Below are 19,083 nucleotides of genomic sequence, written 5' to 3' on the forward strand. Positions count from 1 at the left end.
GTGGACTGAAGTAAACTGTGGTTTCAATCATCTCAGGTGGTCCTTACATCCAGTAAATTGTGTGAACGTCTTTCAAAATTTTTGTGAGCGTTGGTAAACCCTTTGATTGTACAGTTCCATTGAATTTTCACAGTTACTTATTTCAAATGACAGTTATAATACTTAGAGCGTCGGCAACTAACATGGCTCCCGCTAGCATAGATTACTCTTACCACAGAAGTTGAACATTCCTTCGCACTTACTAGTCGAAACGCGTTGCATACCTGTATTAGGCCCAGTCCCCTCGCATCACAGCACATGGCGATTTTCCAACATGGCGGACGGAGGCAGTGAAAACATGTTGGAAGCAAATGTTGAACAACAACTTTCTAGGATCGTGAAAGGTAAGGCAATTTTAGTGCATCTGTCCTGCTTTCCATTATATTGATGGTCCAAAAATATTTCTTGCAGACGTACGCTCCGGAAACCTAGATCTTGTTGCTTTTGTTGAAGAACTAGGGTTAGTAAGCGTTCATCCATAATTATGCATTGAGTGTAGTAATTCGAGGTTATGTAATCTGTTATACTTAGCTAAACAAATTTTGGAAAGAGTACCATATAATCCCATACATTAATCATGCATTCCACTTCTTTGTCTTTCACAACAAAACTTTAAAAACAAAGCCTACTAGTCTAAATACATAATTAATATATGGGGTTAAATCGTACTCTTGCCCAAATTTTTCCTTTTCATGAATTTTAAAGGTAAAAAAAGAATAGAACATTCAAAATCCCTTGTTTCTCGATTTTTTAAAGAATGCTTATTCGATTCACGATGCCATCATCTTATCCAAGTGTATATTTAAGGCGCGCGGAATATATTCGGGCATTGGTGAGTGTTATTTACAATAATAATAGGGCTGGGTAGAGTCAGTTTCAAGGTACTCAACCGCTAACCAGTATTATTTATAATGATAACAGGACTGAATTGAGTCAAATTTGGTCTGTGATCATATATGTGACAAACAACACCGGACGACCATAAGGTGGAGATCGGATTGGACAACCTTAAGTCTCTTGATCAATGAATGAAAAGAATGACATCACTTGAGAACGAAAATAGCCATTTTTCTAGTATAATCATAAAAACATAACAGGTGACAGTTAACAGTTACTTTTTGCTTCCATCAAGAGATAATGAACCCAACAGTCTGTGTAAAAGCATGTGAAAATGATATGTGTACTGTTTGGTTACATAACCTGCAAGAGGCCTATGAAAATGATATATTACACTGTCCACTCACAATCATGACGCACACACACTCCATTTATATCTCAAACCAGGTTGCTGATAACCAGACCCAACTAAGAATTTTATAATAGTTTTGATTTACTTGTATTTTTATATCCATGTTTAGGCCGCAGTTGACCAGTACTGATGTAGATAAGAGGTGCCATGGTGTGCGGTTGTTGTCTGAAGTCGTGCATCGCCTTGTTGGGTTTCAATTTAAAGAAAAAGAAGGTTGTTATAGTAAAATCTTTAGAATATGAGCCTGTTATAGGCTCTTTGCTTTAACTTATTTTGACCAAGTGTTAATTTTGCTCTGTCAATATAGTTAGGGTGGTATTTATATCTAAAAACTAATTTTATGATCTGCCCACACTTTTCTGACCTATGGCAAGTTCTCCCACTGATTTTACCCAATGGGAAAGTAAATTCTGTTTTCATTAAACAGTAAGTGCTCTCAAGGGAGAGCTGGGTGATTTAGAAACAGAGCATACTCTTTCTGTTTGCAACAAGAAGGGATTGCAACCAGAGAGGTTAATACACTGATTGCAAAAATGTACATTATAAAATGAAATTAAGCATAAATTTAAAATGGTTTAATAGAATCTAAACTCAGATCAGATTTTTTTTGCTCCACCTGGTATAAAATTCATGAAAAATAAAAAGTGAGAGTGAAAAGGTGCCACAGTCTGTGGGAGAAGCCATGGTTACTGTGAGTACCACCATCCATCCATGAGATGCTGTTGACTTAAGGATCTCAGTTCAAAAATAGAAAAAAAATTTATTAACTTGCTACAAGTTTTTGAGGGGTAACTCTAGTGATAAGAGCTGACAGAAAATAGAGCACTGTAAGAATTCTTTAAGCAGAAGAGAATCCAAGGACCATCTGATCACTGGCCAACCTTGTTCTCAGGGTCTCTCATCTTTGTGCCCCTTGGAGCAAGAGAGCAGAGGAGCAGGAAGATGAGAGGCCCTATCTTACAATGAGTTTCGATGTCAAGTTAATTATTAATAAGTTTCTTTGTTTCTTTTTTCAGTGGCATTGTTTTGTGAATTTCTGTGTGATAGACTCAAGGATCACTACACCATTATTCCTCATGCCTTGTTTGGTATTCTTGCCTTGGTATGTGGACTTTATTATTTTTGGCTGAGAAAAATATCTTCCTCCAAAACCTAACAACCCAATCAATTACTTCAGATACCTTCCCTAACAGATCGATTTGAAATTCTTGATGATGTGTCAAGGCTTTACCTGTTGATAAGGTGTATGTTGTGTTAGGGTCATTCCACAGTATTTTGCATGTCACGGAGGGGACAATTCAGAGGAGAATATCATGGATAGCTCCCCAGCTTAATATAACTCAGTTCACTGAGGACTTCTAATGGACAGAACAGCTAATGATTGTTTTAAATCAAACTATTTCCAAACAACTTCTTCCACATTTGGGGGGAATTAGTCATTTATTTAGATTGTCACAGAGGGGACCAGAGAAACTATGAAAACTGAAAGTTAAAATTTAATCTCAGATTTCTGTGAATGTATAACGGCAGCAACAATAATTTAGTACATAGTTTATTTAGATGTTAATCAACAATAAAACTGCCTTAAATGGAAAAGATTTACTGACCTTTGAAACATTCGAAGGGCGCCTTCTGGTTCCATAGCTGGTGCTGAACCCTTAAAGTTTGCCTTGCAAGAGGCTCTGTGGTCTGCTCTCCATGCAGTAGTTTCTGGGGTGTCAGGATCATTTTCATGCTCCCTGCACTTGATACAAACTTTGCTTAGGGGCTCAACATCTACCACTTTCCCTGTATCCATGCTAATAGCACTCACACAGCCATTTAAAGAAGAAAAGCCTCTTCTCTGCCATGTTCCATCAACAGACACTCCACATCTTGCTATGCCCTCATCTGAACCTGGCTTGATATCGTGAATCTCTCTTGCAGTATCACGCATTGTCTCCAGTGAGATCTTCTTTACTGCTCGGAGTATTTCTTTATTATGGCGAGCATATGGTGTAGGTCTAGGAGGTGGCGGCATGTTCATAAGTCCACAAAACCTCTTACCTGCCGCACGTCCACAACCAACAGATCTTGAAGCATACACAAATCTTCTGTTTACTTCAAAGAAACGGCCTATTTGAGCTGAAGTAAAGAATTCCATAGACCAACCACACGAGCAGCAAAGCAAACGAAGATTCGAGGCACAACCTTTGCGTTTCATAGCTTGCTCTTGTAAAATTAAATCACAAACAAAGCATTCTTTGCATGGCATACATTCCATCACAGAAGACAAAATTCTCATATCTACAAACCGAAATCCACTTATGATTGACTCCTTACACTCCTTGATACCCTCAGAAGATGCGGTGGTCAGACCTGCTGGAATCTTGCGGGCAGAAGCTGAACATTCTTTCCCAAGACCTTTGGTGCTGACACTCGTTTTTTCCTTCTTCGAACGCTTCGATTCAGTAGAGTACTGGTTTCCACGATATTTACGCTTTTTTGTGTAACCAGAACGAGCCTTTGGTGGCATTGATAAATAAATTATCAAGCAAAATCGCAATAGGAATAGAGTGAACGAATACGACCAAAATGGTGGATGATAAGTTGGGAAATAGTGTCGCCACATGTCATCCGCCATTTTGGGTGCTCGTAACTCACTGCATGTATGCCTGATTGAAATGTCAATAAACAACGGGAATAACCAGGGAGGGGTCCCAGGAGAAATTCCGTCGTTTCCTTTTGACTGCAACTGCGTTTTGTTTTCATAAACAAACCGTTGCTATGGTCGTTGCTAAGGTGAAAATTCATACTCGCTAAGGAATTTAGCAAAATTTTTGACTTTACCTCCTGAATATGGAAAAAAGGAAGCTGTAGAATGAAAGAGTAATGGTTAAAGATACCAAAAAGCACCATTTTCAAAATGAAAGTTTTTTGACAAAAAATACAAATTTTTGAGTGGAAGACCACCTTAAAAGGTAATGTTTATTCTATCCTGTCATCAGTTACGTTACTACGGAGTCACATGAGATGCGCGCGCATGCAGCTGGTCAGTGTTGGTTTGCTAGTTTAGATCTTCAAACTTTTATTTTCTACTTGTTAATACAAGGAAAATATCCACAATCCTGCGCTCCTTTGGAATCCTTTCGACAAAAATTCCAAGTTTAAGGTAGGTGGAAGTCCATGATTTTTATTTTTCCACAAATTTCAGCGAAAACATCAGGATGAGCGATTCAAATAATGCCGCCCCTGAAATGGATGAATCGCACGAGGACACCTCACGAAGCTCACAGAGCGCCGAGGAGGGCAGCCTTAATACACAGCCTTAATACTTCTACACTCGGAAGTTTTAAAGGACGAGGCCCTGTGAAGGGTTCTCGGGATATGGGTTATTTGGGTAAAAAATTATGGGGATAAACTTAAAGCATAAACTTTCCTTTTTCAAAATAAATTTCAAACTAGCTTTTCTTGATATTCGCACTTCACACGACCGACATCCAAAGTTTCATGACAGCAAATTTTGAATCCTTGTTGATCCTTGCAAACATTCTGGAGCATTAGGATTGAACTATAATACCCCAAAGTCTTTCGTTAACTTAAGATATCTGGGAAACAAAACTTTAAGAAATTATCAGAGACGATCTGAGACTTGATAGCTTTTGATGGACGTAGTGACAAAGAAGAAAAAATATCCTTTAGTCGCGGCTTCTTTTCGAAGCGGGAAATCGAAACTCTTCTGCAATCTTGGAATCAAAAATAAAAGGGGTGAGTCTCCAATGAAACTGTGGTGTTGCGCCGTTGAGGGGAGTTGCAAGATAATTTGGTTTATCATCTAGTTGACCTATTTACCACCGAGTGTTGGAAATAGCGCGTTGTCTTTGTTAAGTCAGGATTGAGTGACAAACCCGTTCTAGAATTGCAGGATATCATTTTTCTATTGTCAGGGTAGAGCTTAAGTTTCTCCACTAATTCGGGACTTAACTCAACACATGGATGTACTGTGAACTGTGACTTGGAGATTCTCTTCGTGATAAAAAGCGTGATCCAAATATACTGTAAGATTTGTCGTGGATCATCATTGCAAACGGGGGCATTCGCGACATATAGAGATTCTAAGCTGACGTTACAAACATTAGCACTTCGTCAGAGTAAATGGAGGAATTGAGGGTTATGGGTTGTTTATAGGCAGAAAATTCGAGCTATGCTATTGATGGGAACGTGGTAACAAAGAAAACAAGTATAAATGAGTTGAATGAAAAGCGTTTGTTGATACCGTGAGGATTACAGGTGCTGAATTGAAATGTATTGCATAAGTTGCACTCACGGATTACGTTGGATTTGAAATGCTAATTGTCTGTCTGTTTATTTTTTTTTTCCTTTTTCTTTAAGGGACATGAATAAGAAAGAACGCTTTGCAGCTGAACCTATGGGACAAAAATCAGCGAAAAAGGTCCCTGGCATCGGTCGTGCAATTGGGAAACGGCTGAATGACGCTGGAATTTACCATGCTAAAGAAATTCAAGAAAAAGTAGGGGATGAAGGGCCCGCATGCCTTAAACAATATGGCGCCAATGCTAAGCATCGTGGGGATGCTGATGAGGCTTTTAAAAGTCAAGATGAAAAGTTCGGGAAATGACGATCAAGAACTTTTGTCTGATTAACTTTCTCGGAACAAAATTTAATATACTAAACACTAAAATATATGAACTTCATATATTTCATTGTATCTTAAAATTTAATGTAGTCTAGTCTCTTGTATTCCAGAGAGTATACATTTTGATGCAAACACTTTGAATTCACTGCCTACTCATTCTTAGTTTAGGCTATCTAGATAGTTGGAAAGCTCCTTTTTGGAGTGGGATGGAGCGAATGCAATATTTGCAATTTTTTTTTTTTTGAAATCTCAAATATGTACACCATGCCAGGGATTTCATTAGAAGCCGGCAACTAGCGATCGAAATCCAACCCTTCAACGTGTGTTCAACTGCTCGAGCTCCTGGGGTTTCTCATCACAGTCTACACGTGACTTTGCCCTAAAATTAAACTTTCCTTCATTCAATGATCAAGATAGAAGATTTACCACACAACCCTTGCGATTAGTTAATTTTCCTTCACTTAGGAAAGTAGATTTACAACACGATTGAGCACATGTGATAAATGTCCTTGCAGTAGTAACGCCATGTAACGTAACACACTAAATGCAACAATGAGCCTTTTCGCTTCATAAAAGGGTCTCAAATTAAACACCATCACTTAAAATGCATAAAACATTTGTACCGTTGGAGCACGTCAGGGCTCGAAAAATATTTGAATTACACCTTGCCCGTTGGGCAAGTAACCCTTCAGTTTTCCTTGCCCGGGGCACTTCCCTGCTTGCCCAAGTTTTCAAACTAATTAACAATTCATGAACAGAGATTTACTTGGATTTTAGCTGGATTTTAGCATCAAAGGGCTAGCTTCGTTTTCGTGGTAGAAATATGCGACTTCTCAGTTTTCACCTACAATTTCTACAGTTTTAATTAATACATCGCTGTCGAGTAAAGTTTTGTAAAGAGAAACCGAAACATTCTCGCGGGAAATTGCTACAATTTAGAAATAAACACAGCGTTTTCTGCGGTGGCCCACAGGTGCCACTGCTGCACACTGTAAAACAAACATGTTTCTAGAAATGAGCCTCCTCCGTAGAAATGAGCCTCCTCCGTAGAACTGAGCCTCCTCTGTAGAAATGAGCCTCCTCCGTAGAAATGAGCCTCCTCCGTAGAAATGAGCCTCCTCCGTAGAAATGAGCCTCCTCCATGGAAATCAAAGTACTGGTACCTATAGCCCAGGCTTCTCTCTAGTAGCAGTCCGCCTTTTTGATAGTTGCGAATTTTTGCAGCTCATGTGGCGAAAGTTTGGGCCAGTATGTCATGGCCAATTTTTGCCCCAAATGTGGCGCGAAAGTGTATGCAGGTTAATGATTGTTTCTTTTTCTTTTTTTTTCTGTGTTTGAAATGTGATTTCATATTTTATATAAAACCTGATAAATGATGATGTTCTAATAATGTTCCTAATCAAGTCTTCATCAACGTTTATTTTCTTTTTCACATGATTACAGCCCTGAAGTCTCCTTTTAAGAGTGGGAACACTCATAGTGATGCCATGGTAGACCTGTATGTAGCAGATCTCTGATTGTTTTATAATCATAACCCAAATGAAAATACTTCTCTATTACCACGCTCTGTATCACATTGAACTCTAAAAAAAATATAATGTTTAAAAACTATTTGTAACTGCCAAGCTTGTTGGTAGCACAAGTACCCCAGTATTTCTTAGTATTGCTAATATTCAAAGAACACCAAGATTATGGGGTGCCTGTGCACCCGGATTAATTATATTGATACCCTAGTCTATACTGCAACAATTCAAGTGAAATAGGTAGGCCACCAGTAATATTTTGGGAATAGTTAATAAAGATAAGGCCTTGACAGCACACATGAATATCCAACTAGAAAGTAAAATATTTCAGAGAAGACAATGTAAACAAGCTACACTGTAATTCTTAAAAACTTTGTTGTTTTCATTGCCTCTTTTGCATGGAGCAGGCTAACTTCATTTAGCTGTAGTACTCGATCATCGTTTATCAGGTTTCATATAAAAAATAAAATCACATTTCAAACACAGAAAAAAAAAAGAAACGATCATTAACCTGTGTGTACTTTCGTGCCACATTTAGAGCAAAAACTGGCCATGGCATACTGGCCCAGACTTTCGCCATATGCATATGAGCTGCAAAACTCCGCCATTATCAAAAATGGCGGACTGCTGTACCGTTGCACTTATGTCCTCTTGTTGTAGATATGTCCTCTGACATAATGTGATACAATGGCCAATCACATCCTGTGATCTATAGAGCGACACGCGGCTTGGGACTGGTTAAGAGGCTCCGTTGCAGTTATGTCTTCAAGCAAAAGTGCTCGTTCAAGGGGGTCGGGATAAGTAGAAAATTTGACACGTATGAGCAACTTCCAACTGATCTCAGGAAAACATGTTGTTCGCAATCTCTCACATTACTTTCCTTGAAGTTCTATCGCTCCTTCGTTAACGCCGTGTGATCGTATCGTTCTTCTAATCTAAACGTCCTAAACGTAGAAGAGCAACTTGCTACGTAAATAACAAAGCGACTTTTGACCAAAGGATGCGTTATTGTTCACGCTTCATTTGCAGTCTTGCTTTATTTACAGACGTCATTGTTCGACTTGCGACTTCAATGAAAACATTTTACCCATATCACAATTGTTTTATTTTCTTTAATAGTTGAAGATCATATATTGTGGTTCGTCGACATAAAATTGTATATTTTTGACGCTTCGCTGATCTGCTGGAGGTGAGATCGACTGAGAGGTCAAAGTTGTGATAATTTGTCTGCGTCACGAAGTCTTCCTTCAATCACAGAAGTTTGGCCTTCAGTTGTTTATTTCCAATATCGTAGGTTTTTGCTCTATGGCAAAATCTGAAGTAGTAGATTGTGAAAATTTGAAATAGTAGATTGTGATGTGATTTCATTGCGGTTCCGCTGATTTTAGCTGTACTTTCTTTAGTTCTGTCTCTAAATTTCATTACGGTCGGTTCCGCTGTTTTAAGCTGCTCTTTTCTTGTACTGTTTCTAAATTATTGTCGGATTTGTTGCACTTTTGGGCGGATTTGTCATAATTTACCCCGTTTACGACAAATTCACATAATGATCAAATCGAAAATCGGGTAAAGATGGCTATGGCAAGTCATTAGGATACATTCCACCTTAAGGACCTAAAGGATGAATTTCACAGAATTTACCCTGTTTTTCTAGAATTCGCTGATCAAATAGAAAAACCAGGTAAAGCGGATGGCATATGGAAACTTAGCGTGTTAGCCACTTGCGGATGAATTCGTAGAATTTATCCCGTTTTTCTAGAATTCATAAAAAAATGGAAAATCGGGTTAAAGATTGGCTATGGCAACTTGTGTTCCAATTAATTGGGAGGATGAACGCTTCGACTTCACCCCATTTTTTGTCAAATTCACTCAAAAAAAAAATTGGAAATTCGGGATAAAGATAGTATGTGGGCACTTCGGGTATTATTCACTGTAACATGAAGGCTCAGAATTTACCCCGTTTTACTCGAATTCGATCGCTGATCAAATGGAAAATCGGGGTAAAGATGGCATATGGGAACTTAGCGTGTTAGCCACTTGCGGATGAATTCGCAGAATTAATCCCGTTTCTCCTGAATTCTTTGAAAAAAGAAATGGAAAATCAGGTTGAAGACTAGATATAGCAACTTGGGATCTATTTCATCAGGGAGGATGGATTCTTAGATTTTACCCCACTTTCCTAGAATTTGTTGAAAAAAAAAATTGAAAATTGACAGATATCGTATGGGAACTTCGGGTATTATCCCCTTGTGGCATGAATGCTCAGAATTTACCTCGTTTTTCTGAAATTCACTGATCAAATGGAAAGTTGGGGTGACTATGGCACATGGGAACCTAGGGTACTAGCCACTTGAGGCCGAATTCTCAAAATTCATCCCGTTTTCTAGAATTCATTGAAAGAAAAAAATGGAAAATCGGGTTAACGATTGGCTATGGCAACTTGGGATCTATTTAATTCGGAGGATAAACTCTTAGACTTCACCCCGTTTTTTGTCAAATTCACAAAAAAAAAACCATGGAAATTCGGGGTAAAGATAGCTTATGGGAACCTCGGATATTATTCACTTGTAACATGAAGGCTCAGAATTCACCCCGTTCTCCTCGAATTAGCTGATCAAATGGGAAATCGGGGTAAAGATGGTATATGGGAACTTATGGAAAATTGGCTATGGCAACTTGGGATCTATTAATTCGGAGGATAAACTCTTAGACTTCACCCCGTTTTTTGTCAAATTCACAAAAAAAAAACATGGAAATTCGGGGTAAAGATAGCTTATGGGAACCTCGGATATTATTCACTTGTAACATGAAGGCTCAGAATTCACCCCGTTCTCCTCGAATTAGCTGATCAAATGGGAAATCGGGGTAAAGATGGCATATGGGAACTTATGGAAAATTGGCTATGGCAACTTGGGATCTATTAATTCGGAGAATGAACTCTTAGATTTTACCCCGTTTTTGGTAAAATTCACTGAAAAAAAAGATGGAAATTCGGGCATATGGGAACCTCGGGTATTATTCACTTGTAACATGAAGGCTCAGAATTTACCCCATTTTTCTCCAATTCGCTCATCAAATGGAAAATCGGGGTAAAGATCATAATATGGGCCTGGGAACTTAGCGTGTTAGCCACTTGCGGATGAATTCGCAGAATTAATCCCGTTTCTCCAAAATTCATTGAAAAAAAATTGAAAATCGGGGTAAAGACAGGATATAGCAACTTGGGATCTATTTCATTTGGAGAATGGATTCTTAGATTTTACCCCTTTTTTCTATAATTTGTTGAAAAATGGAAAATTGGGGTAAAAGATATAATACGGGAACTTTGGGTATTATCCACTTATAGCCTGAATACTCAGAATTTACCTCGTTTTTCTAAAATTCATTGATCGAATGGAAAATCGGGGTGAAGATGGCATATGGGAACTTAGAGTATGAGCTACTTGTGGGCCGAATTCTCAAAATTCATTCCTTTTTTCTAGAATTATTGAAAAAAAAAATGGAAAATCGGGTTAAGGATTGGCTATGGCAACTTGGATCTATTAATTTGGAGAATGAACTCTTAGATTTTACCCCGTTTTTTGTCAAATTCACTGAAAAAAAAAATGGAAATTCGGGCATATGGGAACCTTGGGTATTATTCACTTGTAACATGAAGGCGATTTACCCCATTTTTCTCGAATTCGCTGATCAAATGGGAAATCGGGGTAAAGATCATCATATGGGAGCTTAGCGTGTTGGCTACTTGCGGATGAATTCGTAGAATTAATCCCGTTTCTCCAGAATTCATTGAAAAAAAAGAATGGAAAATCGGGTTGAAGATGGCATATGGGAACTTAGAGTCTTATCCTCTTGTAGCGTGAATCCTCAGAATTTACTCCGTTTTTCCAGAATTTATTGAAAAAAGAAATGGAAAATCGGGTAAAGATTGAGTTAGTGGGAGCTTCGTTTTTCTACTCGTTGAAAAAAAATGGAAAATCGGGGTAAGGTAGATGAGATGTGGCAAGTCAATGGAATATATTCCACTTGGAGAATGAGTTACTAGAATTTTCTCTGTTTTTCTGTAATTCCTTGAAAAGAATTCCAAAATCAGAGCAAGATGGCATAAGGGAACTACCGGTATTATCCGCTTGTAGCACGAATTCTCAGAGTTTACCCCGTTTTTCTAGAATTAATTCATTAAAAATAAAGGAAAATCAGGAAAGATTTAACATGACAACGTAGGTTACATTCCACTTGCGGTATTAATTCTAAGAATTTACCCCTGTTCTCTAGAGTTCACTTAAAAATAAAAAAAATTGGAACAACATCGAAGCAAAGATGGCATTTGGGAACTTTGGGTATTATCCCCTTGTAGCATGAATTGTCAGAGTTTGTCCTGTTTTTCTGGAATTGATTCACCGAAAAAAAAGGAATTCGAAAATTGGGGTTAAGAATGGATATGACAACTTAGGATATACTTCGCTTACGGTATAAATTCTCATAACTTACCGTTCCCTTTTTTTCTGGAATTCTTTGAAATAAAAATAGAAGACCGGGTTCAAGATTGGATATGGAAACTTAGAATGTATTCTACTTAAGAGGTGAGTTTTCAGAATTAACCCCGTTTTTTCCGAATTTATTAGAAAAAACGGAAAATCAGGGATGTACAGACTGTTATAATTCAATCAGCGCGTTGGAATATATTTTTTTTATGACATGAATTGTTTTTTCTTTAGAATTCTCTGAAAATAATGAAAAGTCGGGTAAACATTACACATAACAAGTTGGAATATGTTTCATTTGCAGGATGAATTGTCCGATTTTACCCCATTTTTGGCATATCCCACATGTGGGATTAATTGTCAGATTTTACCTTATTTGTCTCTAATAAACGAAAAAAATGGAAAATTAGGGTAAAGATTTCAATATAGCAACTAAGGTTTTATTCCACTTGCGTGATGAATTGTCAGAACTTATCACGGCTTTCTCGGGACTCATTGAACAAATGGAAAATCGGGGTAACGATTGGACACGGCAAGTCATGATGTTAACCAATCGAATTTTCACGATTCCCGTTTTTCTTCAGTTAATTGAACAAATCGGGGTAAAGATTGGATATGGAAAAGTTATGATATTATCCACTTGTAGGATGAATTGTTATAATTAACCCCGTGTTTCTACAGTTGATCGAGAAAGTGGAAAGTTGCGGTGAAGATTGGATTTGGCATGTTAGGATATATTCTAATTGCTGGATAAATTGTCAGAATTTATTGCCTTTTTACGAGAATTTCCACATTCAGTGAAAAATGGAAAAAGGGGTTAAGAATGGATATGTCAAGTTTGGATGTATTGCACATGCAGAGTACGAGCTGTGAAATTGTTTTGATTTTCGAATGCAATCAAAACATGGAAATAGGGATAAACAGTTATATTGCAGTTGTAAGTTAGATCGCTGGAAGTGCACCCTTAATTCGCGTAAGAAAATTTTGGGTCGGGGGGTAGTTGACGGAAGGCTATCCCCGGGTGAAGTCAATAATTTTAGCCGGTACTTTGTAGGATCCCCTCCGCAAAGCCTTAGGATTATTCGACAAATATCACTTAGTTTGAGGAGATTATTTTGCTGGAAAAGAGAATGTAGCCTTCCCCATTAAATATTTATCCGTATGCAAGTTTTGGTGTTATGTTTCACCACTGTGATGTTCTGATTGTTGAAAAGGGTCTGCATATTATTCACACCCCTGGAATTTAAGTCAATTTAGCGTTAAAAAGTCTTCAGGCAATGGGAAATTTTCCCAGAAGTCGCTGTATACACAGATGCACGTATGTATGCCGACGATACTCACCTGACCTTTGCCACTAACAACATAGAAATGATCAATGATGTTATGAATCACGACCTATCCAATGTTAACACATGGCTCACTGCAAACAAATTGACTCTAAATTCATCTAAAACTGAATTCATGTTAATTGGATCGCGACAAAGGATAGGTACCTACGATACTTCCCCTAAACTAATCATAGGTGGTGACATAATTAAACAAGTTAGCTCAGTCAAATCTCTGGGTGTGCATATAGACGAAAACCTTTGATGGAATATGCACATTGAAAAAATAGCCAAGAAAATCGCATCGGGCATTGGAGCAATTAAACGTTTAGGCCCATTGTTAATCGAACCACGCTTGGGTCCTTTTTCAATGTCTTAGTTCAACCGTACTTTCATTACTGCAGCGAGGTCTGGGGGCATTGTAACAAGGGTCTTTCGAATAAGCTCCAAAAGTTGCAAAACCGGGCTGCCCGTATTCTGACCTTCTCCAGTTATGACACAAGCGCTGATCCTCTTTTTATGCAACTTAACTGGAGACGGTTAGATACTCAGCGACAAATACAAGTGGCCACCATGGTCTATAAATCTATACATGGTCTTACGCCCGACTATCTTGGTTCTCTTTTCACTAAATATGATCCTCCATATAATCTAAGGAACTCTGAAAACAAACTAGCTGTTTTATTGCCCCGCACCAATTTCCTGAAAAATAGCTTTAGCTATAACGGTGCGGTTATCTGGAATAGCTTGTCTTCTGAATTGCAGCAAGCAAAATCACTTCAATCTTTTCGAAATGGTTGTCGCAATTTCTTCGTCTGAATCGACAAAACGCACACGGCATCTATGTAAAGCAGAAGTTCTTTATTTTTTTCTATTTCACTTTTAAATTTTAGATCATGTTTACATAGATTAAAGTAGATTGTAATTGTAATAATAGATTGTTTTCTTATTTTATCTGATAGATTTACCGTGTCTAAATAAAAAATAAAGTTAAAAAGTTATGCATGTGCATATTATTTTATCTGATAGATTTACCGTGTCTAAATAAAAATAAAGTTCAAAAGTTTAAAGTTCAAAAGTTATGCATGTGCATATATTGACGGCAAACTATTGATTTATCTTTGCTTGACAAGCAAAGTGAACGTCTTCGTGAGGGCTACGGGTACTATTCACCGCCAGATAAAGCATTGTAACAGAATAATTTAACAGTTCATTGCAAAAGAAGCCCTTGGTGACTTAGGATAAACTACTGTCGTCCCATTCCAACGTGCTGCCTATTTACTTGTGGAACCGAAGGAGAACTTAACATGACATCAATAGTCACTTAGTAAGGCTTCACAAAAGAAAAATCTATGCCAGCAAAGGACAAATCTTAAGTTTCTCTTCCAAATATTTAATGTCTTCCGATGACATTGACGTACTAATATGGCTTTCCTATAAACAAGATCATTGAGCTCACTTAAAAATAAAAATAGAAACAATATACATTAAATTTATATCCCTGATAGAGTAGTTTTCCAAGAGATTATGATTTCACATATTTGAAAAAAAGAGGAATTACTGTGTGAAATAGATATATAGCTTGAATATTTTAAAAGGGATAACTTAAGTATAGGTATGTGTCGGAAAAATGATCTTCTCCCTTTCTTTGTTTCTCTCTTTTCGTTTGCTCCTCCCTTTTTCTTTGTTCTTCTCTTCCTCTTTCCAGCTGCTCTTCCTCTTTCCAGCTGCTCTTCCATAACTATTTCTTGTTCCAGCCAGTCCATGTTAATCACATGCTCTTCAAAACATAAGATATGGTTCACTTAGTAATATCAATATACGACATTTTACAAAGCTGTTTAGCCCTGAGCCTCTGCGGTTTAATACTTCCTTCAAAATCCGTAAACATGGCCGTCCAGTGATGGCCTTTGTCAAAAATATCACCACCAATGTTCATACTAGAGATACAATAACGTTCACCCTAGAATGTGCACATGAACCATTAGGGAGAGTGCTAATATTCTTTGATATGCCTGATACCTAAGTCACTGATTAATAATTTTTAAGTAATGTTATGGGTGAGAAAACAGTAGATTGATTGCTTCTCAGGGATGAAATGCACCAGTACTTAACTACGCCAGACACCCTCATCTGAAGTTGTGTGTAATTCACGGCAGCCTTGTTCACTGGTTTTATTTCATGATAGGCGATAAACCTCAAAGCAACTTCAAGAACTCCCTTAGAACATTCAATTTAAAAGGGACGATTTCCTGTTGAGTTGTTAGGTTAGCCAAAATTCTGTTCTATTCTGAAAGTATGAGAAACCCTCTCAGGATGGCAGAGGGGAGATTAGTTTATCTCACCATGTGGTCCTCAATCTTGAGCCATGGTAGCCAACTCAGCAAAAATTGATCAACAATCCTATTTTAAAGAGAACGAGAGAATATTTGTGGTTACCAGTTTGCTCAGCTCCCAGGTATTCAGAGAAAAACATAAGAGGATATGCAGAGGCTAAAGCCACTGTGTATCAAAGTATTCACTTCATTATATAAAAGTAATGTAAATTTTTCGTTTTTAGGGCAGATTTATATGATATGACTTAATTGCATGGGACAAGCTCAAGGTTACTTCCCACTTTTACGGGTTTCCTTCGGGAAAAAAATTGTTTGCACACTACAGTTGTTTCACTAAAACCTTAGCAAACTATATATCAGAAGAAAGCTTCATAAATGTTTACGATAAAAATATGTCTCAAGCAACTTTTCTTTTAAGGATGCGTCAAGATCCAATAAGGCGTGAAATGACCGAAGGGTCTTCTATTGAATTTATTGGATATGGGATGCTGCAGCACGAGCTAATTCGCTGCACAGTCTTATTCACACTTATCACACAACACCTGTGCAAAGCATGTCAATTAAAAATAACAAATATGGAGAGTGCAGATTACTTTCAATAATTTATAGTGCAAGCAATTTGTTTCTTACCATCATTATTTTGTGTTTACTTTCCATTTACAGACTCAATTGCATGGCTGTAATAAAAATACAATTCAAAAAATTTTACCTATAGTTACTTCTTAAAGTAAGAAATCACAAGACTAAACAAAAAGTGTAGAAACTTAGACATACCTAGGCTAAAACTCTGATTCAAATATAAAAAACTACCCCCCTGCAAAAATAAAAATTATACCAGTCTTTGATATCATCCTGTTACTCTCCAATTTTTTTCACTTTTCTTTTCTTTTAATTTTGTAAACACATATCATGCTTCTTCTCAATGGCAAGAGCCTGAGTTTCCAAGAAAACCCAAATAACCAGAAAGAGTATTGGCAACAAAGATAACCAAATGAGCAGTGGTATAAAACTAGAGCTTGGAGCAATTAACCGATCTGAATGACTGCTACACCCCATTCTTTTTTCCCAGGTCTATGTAAACTACATTTTGAGCTAAGAATGCAATACCTTGCCAAATATCTACTAGAATGACTCTATTAAAAGTGTGCATGATCATCATCTCTTGCTGAGATAGCACTCTTCACTTCAATGTTTTTATTATTACACATATGGAGGTTTTGGTAAGATTGTGGAAAGGAGGGACAACATTTGAGCAGCTAGGAGGGACCAAAATGACAGTGTGGCAGCCATTTATTCCCACTTGGATAGCAAAGTCTGGGGAACTTTCCCCTTGAAATTTAAAAGTTTGGATGTACAGAAGGGTCCATTTTTGGTTGCTATTTCCCAAGTTGGCTAAAAATTATAGCTACTATGAGGCAGAGTATGTGAAGGCACAGTGGCCTCATGGTTAGTGCGCTCGACTCTGGATGGAGTGGTCCAGGTTCAAGCCCTGGCCGGGACATTGTGTTGTGTTCTTAGGGAAGACACTTTACTCTCACAGTGCCTCTCTCCACCCAGGTGTATAAATGGGTACCGGCAATTTAATGCTGGAGGGTAACCCTGCGATGAACTAACATCCCATCCAGGGGGAGGTAGAAATACTCCTAGTCACTTCACACTACAGAAACTGGAGTTAAGCTCCGGCCTAATGGGCCACTAGGCTCATGAACAGACTTTACTTACTTTACTATGAGGGAGAGTATTGACATTGAATGAATGAATAGAGTAGCTTTTACTTATCTGAATACACAACCATTATACATAGCAATGTTCTCTCTGTGATGTCTGTGTGGCCCTTGATTGATTTTTAGCTTTGCCTTGCTCAAAAAATGAAATTGTGCTGAGGACAACATTAGATTTTGGGATATGGTGCTGTGATTTCTAACACAGAATCTTTAATGCAATTACTGAGAGCAAAGGAGTTAATTACTGTATTTATCCATGTATAAGTTGACCCCCATTTTCAAGGTTGAAAATCAGATTTTTCATTATTTCTAGTAAAGAAAAATTCAGATCGACAGAAATTTCCCATATGGTTGATCTCTTATTTCTGAGAATGTATTGAAAACACAGTGAATTAAAAAAAACTGCAGAGCAAAATGTAACCATGTGCCGTGAAGTTTAGTAGCACTTGTTTACATCCCCACGATTCATGATTTAAGCATATACAACCACTTCGATTTACTGGAGAAGTAATTCACCATCTTTTGTAAATCGTTTTGAAAATGAAATCTTCATGCATTTAAATAACCTTTTGAAAGGAGATTTAGTTGACTGAAGGAACACCGAAGAGCTTCGATGGATCGCTTGATGAAAACACGGCCATCTTGGAAACTACACAATATTTAACATAGATGGTCCACGCACATAACAAACAAGACCGCAATAGAAAACAGCATTTGCCAGGTCACTAAGTTACTGTAATTATTCGCTGAAAATGAGAATTCAGCACCAAAGCTGTAAGGAAAATTGTCTGCTCTACAGATCAGAAAATACAATAGAAATCAGCCCCACTAGGTTTCTGTTTAAGCCACATAAAATATTATTTCAAACTTTTTCATCGATGAAGAACGCACTGAAAACTGACAAAACTTGAACACAATTAGAACTGGTTTTATGAACCTGGTTTTCCTAATGGACTTCAGGCAATTGTTATGCTAATTTATTGGATTACTTGGGTCAGGTCTTTATCTATGATCTGTGTAAAAGACGAGGGTGATTTTTTGGGCTAATTTTTCCGTCATAAAGAGTCGACTTATACACAGATAAATATGGTGATACTTCAACGATAAATGTAGAGCATGGCAATCAATGAAATAATCAGTGTCTAATCATGAATTAGCTCTTTGCCAGTGACAAGTTTGCAAAATTAATATTGGAGAAGGGTACATTACTTCATACAACAGTTACTGTGAAACCATCATACTGAAAAATATGGCAACTGCTACACTCAACCAGACCTCTTTGTGCAAGAAAATCCTGGAACCACTCATAAAAACAAGCAGTAAAGGTCTGAAAAATTTAAACCTTGCATATGTTGTTGTTTTGTGAAATATTGCTTTCTACATGTGCCTTAGCCTATGAGTAATGGTAAAATGTACAGGTGCCATCTTTGTCTGTCAGTGGATTGAATCTATTGGGTGAACACCAGAAAAATAATAATATTTATACAATTAAAATGAGGGTTTAGTATAGGTATGCTGTGGTTCAGTTTCATCCTTAGTTTAATTCTTTTACTTCTAATAGAGGCCAAATTAATGGTGACACATCATCTCATCATAACTTACACTCTAGGAGCTACATTTTATCTTTCTTTACACAAAATGCATTTTCATTCATATCATTAACAAAACCAGAGGAAAATTATGCTTACACCAAGGACAAAAATTAATCACAACATTTACCTTAATTTCTATAACTAGTGCATACTTTTCCAAGAAAATGTTTACAATGGA

At 37.4% G+C, this 19,083-nt stretch overlaps 1 protein-coding gene and 1 long non-coding RNA gene across 2 annotated transcripts; one reads left to right on the forward strand and one right to left on the reverse strand.

The window, feature by feature from the left end:
- Positions 1–193: 193 nt before the first annotated feature.
- On the forward strand, positions 194–6,056 carry LOC148742032 (MMS19 nucleotide excision repair protein homolog). Its single transcript, XM_088757530.1, has 6 exons — positions 194–383; positions 451–499; positions 1,398–1,501; positions 2,305–2,390; positions 3,629–4,439; positions 5,660–6,056. Exons 1-5 carry the CDS (start codon positions 314–316, stop codon positions 3,701–3,703), a joined length of 384 nt encoding a protein of 127 aa, XP_088613656.1. The 5' UTR covers positions 194–313; the 3' UTR covers positions 3,704–4,439; positions 5,660–6,056.
- Positions 6,057–14,095: 8,039 nt separating this feature from the next.
- On the reverse strand, positions 14,096–19,083 carry LOC148742033 (uncharacterized). Its single transcript, XR_016000944.1, has 3 exons — positions 16,220–19,083; positions 15,599–15,656; positions 14,096–15,033 (listed from the first exon to the last, which is right to left on the reverse strand). It is a non-coding gene; the product is annotated as an uncharacterized LOC148742033 (long non-coding RNA).

The sequence above is a fragment of the Stylophora pistillata genome, chromosome 1 (assembly GCF_964205215.1).
Source record: "Stylophora pistillata chromosome 1, jaStyPist1.2, whole genome shotgun sequence".
In the NCBI taxonomy this organism is placed as follows: Eukaryota; Metazoa; Cnidaria; class Anthozoa; order Scleractinia; family Pocilloporidae; genus Stylophora; species Stylophora pistillata.

Bases quoted from the DNA above. Each gene is read 5' to 3' on its own strand.
- LOC148742032 (XM_088757530.1), top strand. From the start codon at position 314: ATGGCGGACGGAGGCAGTGAAAACATGTTGGAAGCAAATGTTGAACAA. The intron at 500-1,397 runs GTTAGTAAGCGT...ATCCATGTTTAG, and splicing joins GCTTTTGTTGAAGAACTAGG to GCCGCAGTTGACCAGTACTG. The intron at 1,502-2,304 runs GTTGTTATAGTA...TTCTTTTTTCAG, and splicing joins TCAATTTAAAGAAAAAGAAG to TGGCATTGTTTTGTGAATTT.